General features: G+C 44.0%; 1 protein-coding gene across 1 annotated transcript; it reads left to right on the forward strand.

Moving 5' to 3' along the window:
* The first annotated feature begins 1,437 nt into the window (after window positions 1-1,437).
* Window positions 1,438-2,898, forward strand: LOC147435826 (uncharacterized). The gene has a single exon (XM_086488051.1). The coding sequence runs from the start codon at window positions 1,594-1,596 to the stop codon at window positions 2,638-2,640; it is 1,047 nt and encodes a 348-aa protein (XP_086344177.1). The 5' UTR covers window positions 1,438-1,593; the 3' UTR covers window positions 2,641-2,898.
* The last annotated feature ends 2,002 nt before the right edge of the window (window positions 2,899-4,900 follow it).

Below are 4,900 nucleotides of genomic sequence, written 5' to 3' on the forward strand. Positions count from 1 at the left end.
TGCACCTTCTATCATCACATAGTTTCCCATAGACAATTTAGGCACAAAGTGCGTCAATAAGGACTCTTCAACCACAATTGTAATTGTATCAGAGTTGGGTTTATCGACAATATCTACTTTAAAGTATATAAGGAACTTTGCATCTTCTACTCTGAGCTTGAAAGTGCCATGATTATTAAGCTCCCTTCCCTCTATAGCAAATCTAGAAGTTATTTTAGAGTGGTCATACAAAGTGAAGGTACACTATTTTAAGTACCACAGCTTATGCTATTTCTAGCTACTAATCTATAGCCTTCAATTGCTGTAGCGAGGCACAACTCTTGCAATAGCAGGTGAGCTTTGAGGAATGGACTTCCCCAAGTTAATCTCAAGAGACTCTTCCAAGTTAATGTCAAGAGACGTGGTTTTTGTTTTTGGGACCTTTTCAGAAACATCAACAGGGCTTGTGAAGAGTTGCATGGTGCCTTTTTTTTAACAGCACACAGAAGAAAGAAAAAAAAGATTAACAAAAGAAGAGTGGAAACATTTTAAGAAATCAATCTTTTTAATACAAAAAAATTCAGGTTGAAATTATAAAATCTCGGTTAGATTTTGAGCTTGCCTTTAAGAAAATCGGCAAATTTACACAAGTTTTAGTGTAATTACCAGCAAAAGCTTCAAGTTTCCCGTTATTTTGATCGCTTAGGAAAAATGTATTTTTCTAGACCCGTTCAAAATATACAACTTTCCCGTTTTTCTCATGTGAGGATTCAAAATGGCGGCCATTTAAATTTGGCAACGATTAGAAGCCATGGCAGACAGCTGCGATGGCGTCGATTAGTAGCTAGAAATTTAAATCGATGGCAGACAGCGGCTCTAATCGTCTTTTCTTTTCTGTGTGACATTATTACAAGCCATGGCAGACAGCGATGGCGGAGGACTGCACAAGCGGCCCAGGCTTAAGAGGCACAAGTCCTTTGCACCTGGGAACGGCGGCTCCCAGGATCTGAACTACCATGTGGAACCCCACGTCGGTGAACTGGTGGAGAGTCTGGCTCAGGGGAATTACTGTGTCCTAACAGGAGTCAGGCAAAGCGGCAAGAGCACGTCTGCTTTGCATGTCAGGCGTCTGCTCAGGGCGGATGGATTTGAATGTATCTATACCCTCTCATCTTCCCGATGTGTCCCATTCTGATGCAGATCGCTGGAGGATCCTTCTCTCGGAGGTGTCTTGGAGTAGTTCTATCATGCCGCAGTGGTCAGGTGCGGGGCCGCCTTCCAGTGTTGCGTTTAAGCGTATGTTTGCCAGGAGCTGTGAGCATGACAAGAAAGTTATCTTGATTTTTGATGAAATGAACCCCTTTGGTCGGCTCCCCCAAACTTTCAAGGACAGCTTCTTAACTACCTTGCGTTCTATGAAGCTCGACAGGGAGAGCTTTTGCTTACATTCCATCCTCCTCATTGGCACGGATGCCATCCTTGCGGGGCTTAAAATCGCTCCACAGAAGAGGTGGCAGAGCTCTCCTAATGGGCTTGGCAGGACAGACCATGACTACTCGCCATTTTCTCATGATCTTTACATGAAGCCCAATATCTTTTCCGGGAGACATTGAAATGTTACTGGCGCAGTATGAGGAGGACAGGCACGTTCATGTCGATAAAGAGGACATTGCGGCATCCATCTTTCACCTCACTGGTGGACACAAGGGGTTGGTTGGGGTGTGCTGTGCAGAGTTGCATACAGCATTTCTGTCCCAGAGCAATCGCACCCTGGAGATGTGGGAAAGATTCTCAAAGCAGAACCTGGTCAGGCATGTTTTTGTGAAACCCACGTACTACTCCATCATCTCTGTGTGTGCAGGCCTTGATGAGAAGGGAACGGATTTAATTTTATGCTTGCTTAGATCTGAAAGATGTGTAACCATGCCATATGATGACAATGTGGAATGTTTGATTTCTGAAGGGGTGCTGGTGGATAACAGCCCAGACTCCCAACTGTGTGAATTGAACATCTCTTCACTGCTTCTGCACGCAGCATTGCTCGAAAGTCTTCAGCTACACTTGAGTACAAAGGTGGTACCTGGTCCGCATGTGTTTGACCATTTGTGGATCATTACAAAGACCATCGAGAGGCTGAACTGGAGTATCTTCCAGATACCTGAATCTCAGAACGCTGATCAGCTTGCATCCGAGTATAGCATTCAGTTCGAGTTCTATGTGAAGATGAAGGCCGTCTTAGTGGGCGCTTATAGTGCATCAAAATGGTTGGTCATCCCAGAAGCTAAGCCTGCTGCAGCTGACAAGAGAAAGCGACTTGATATCTTCGTGAGAGATGGAGAGAGGAATCGGTGGTTCGGGGTCGAGCTGTTGCGACAAGGCACACCAACGTCACTTCAGGACCATTATAAGAGATCATTCGAGTATGCAGCTACCCATAGGTGCATAGTTTACATGCTCAACTTTATTCTGAAGGAGAAGTCGTGTGTACCCTCATTCTCCTCGGCACCAGCAGGGGATGTCATCTGTTATGATGTGTTTTGTGGTCCTTCTCCAAGAATGGTGGGAGGTTATACTGGCGATGGGTGCTTTATCGAGCGTCCTTTAAACCTGGAGAATGGGGATGGAAAGTTATCTCTGTTTTCAAATGATTTCACAGGCTAGGACTGTGTCAATCCAATTCAAATGATTTCACACCAAAAAGTATAAGTTCAACTATTTATAAACATAAAGCATAGGTTGGATTGACACACTCCTAGCCTGAAGGTTCAGAGTCATGACAGTAAACATAGTAACTTTTTTGCAGCATGGGTATGAGTTTGTTGTGCCCACATGTATGTATCTTCGTTTTTTGGGGTTTATGGATTTTAGGGTTTACATTGCCATAATGTTTTTAGGGATTTATGGAGTTTATGGTTTATCTTGCCACAATATTTTTAGTGTTTAGGGTCTACAGATTATAATTCCTGTTGGTTTATCTTGCCATAATGGTTTTAGGGATTTATGGAGTTTAGGGTTTATGTTTTCATAACTTTTTCAAGTGTTAGAGTCTGCAGATTGTATTTCCTCTTAGCTTATCTTGCCATAATGATTTTTGGGGTTTACGGAGTTTGAGTTTAGGGTTTATCTTGCCATAATGGTTTTAGGGTTTACAGATTATTACCATAATGTTTTGTGTGGTTTGTGGAGTTTAGGGTTTATCTTGCCATAATGTTTTTAGGGTTTTATAGTGTTTAGGGTTTATCTTACCATTATGTTGTTAGAGGTTGCATATTCTCTACACCACATCTTCTCTGCTCCGCACGGTTCACAAGGTAAGCTTATCTTCTCCAAATCGCATCTTCGCTCCCCCCCCTCTTCGTGCTGTTGTGACCCTACAGGCGGTGGTGTCGAGTTCTCCATTGAGCGTAGAAGCTGAAAGGAGACCCAGCTCAAGGTCATCTTCAGTGGGGTGACGAGATCCCTGTTGACTCCAGGTCTGATCTCTGGCAGAGAGATTAAGACCAGTACATATCACAAGGCAGAAAGGATTAAGATCAGTACCTATGTAGCATCTACAGTTGAAGGTTTACGAGCAATGCAGCTTTGACGCAGTAAGCAGTTTACAGTAATTTTGATTTACTACCAACATTAAGAAATGGGGGAAGAATGCTGACGATCGAATTAGACAGTCAGATTAGAGAAGGCAATCGGCTGCTATGAAGGACTATGAAGCAGGTCAGACTGTAGTTGTGACAGCTGGCAGATGACGATATGCTGATGTCAGCAGGATGGACATCTATATAAATGAGGGAGCTATTGCTCAGCCCTAATCCAAAATATTATCAAAGCTGGAGAGCAAGCCATGTGGAACACCTTTCTAGGATGGACTACTCCCAGCATATTAAAATCCTTCAGGTCCAAGTTCCTCAATGAAGCGGTCATAGAATTGGCGAAAAACAAAGTACAATCAAAATTCATGCCAGCTCCTCAGAAGTAAATGAGCCTTTGTGAGTTCACAGGGCAAGCTCGTCTCAAAGAGGTAAACTGGGTAAGTGTAAGAAAGGGCTTTGCATGTGTAGGATCCCACCCTGCCCCCCCCCCCCCCCCCCCCCCCCCAAAAAAAAAAAAAAAGAAGTTGCATGGTTAGCTCTTGGGAGCAAGTATGTGCACTCCTTGTTCAAGAGGTCATGGGAACATCATCTACATCCTTTTGGCATGTCACTGGGGTTTAGCCAAACACATAAGATTTTGAGCACAACAGCATTTGGGATAAGGGAAAAAGAGTTGCAATTACTGGAGGAGGATGAATTTGCACAATTCTGTAGCTACATCAAGAACCAAGTTTGGGCATCTTTGATTATGAAAGACCATTGCTAGCAGCATGGAAGAAAAGCAAACACCTCAAGCAATTATGGGGTAGGGAATGGTCATTTAATTGACCATTCCCCATAATATTGCCGACCCCATGATGATCGGCGGAGGTCGGTAGCCATGGTGGGAGTCAATATTATGGGAATGGTCATTTAATGACCATTCCCGGCCGTCAAGGTCTAGACTCTAGGGGAGCCGGGCCAAGTACTCGTCTTTGACTCAAGGCAGGTACAGTCGTGTCGTACTAGATACAGCCTGTGCGTTATTCTGCGCTGAGGTATCGTACACTCTTGTAACGCAGCTACACCCCGCTATTCTGCACGCTGACGAGTCTTGCAATGATTGGCAATCATCAACATGCAGATTACGAGTGCTGACGTGTCTGAAATCTGACGGGCATCAACAAAAATTAATGTTTGGAATTGCTACTAGATTGATAGCGGAAATGGCCTGACCAGCGATCGTGGACCTTGACGGAAGGACTTCTACCTTGAAGCTCAAGCAACACCGGTAAGTATCCCAAGGTTCTATCTATAGTATTATAAAAGGGGGAGCATTTCCAACATGTGGC

This window comes from Adiantum capillus-veneris, chromosome 18, assembly GCF_014529385.1.
Source record: "Adiantum capillus-veneris isolate H3 chromosome 18, ASM1452938v2, whole genome shotgun sequence".
Taxonomy (NCBI): domain Eukaryota; kingdom Viridiplantae; phylum Streptophyta; class Polypodiopsida; order Polypodiales; family Pteridaceae; genus Adiantum; species Adiantum capillus-veneris.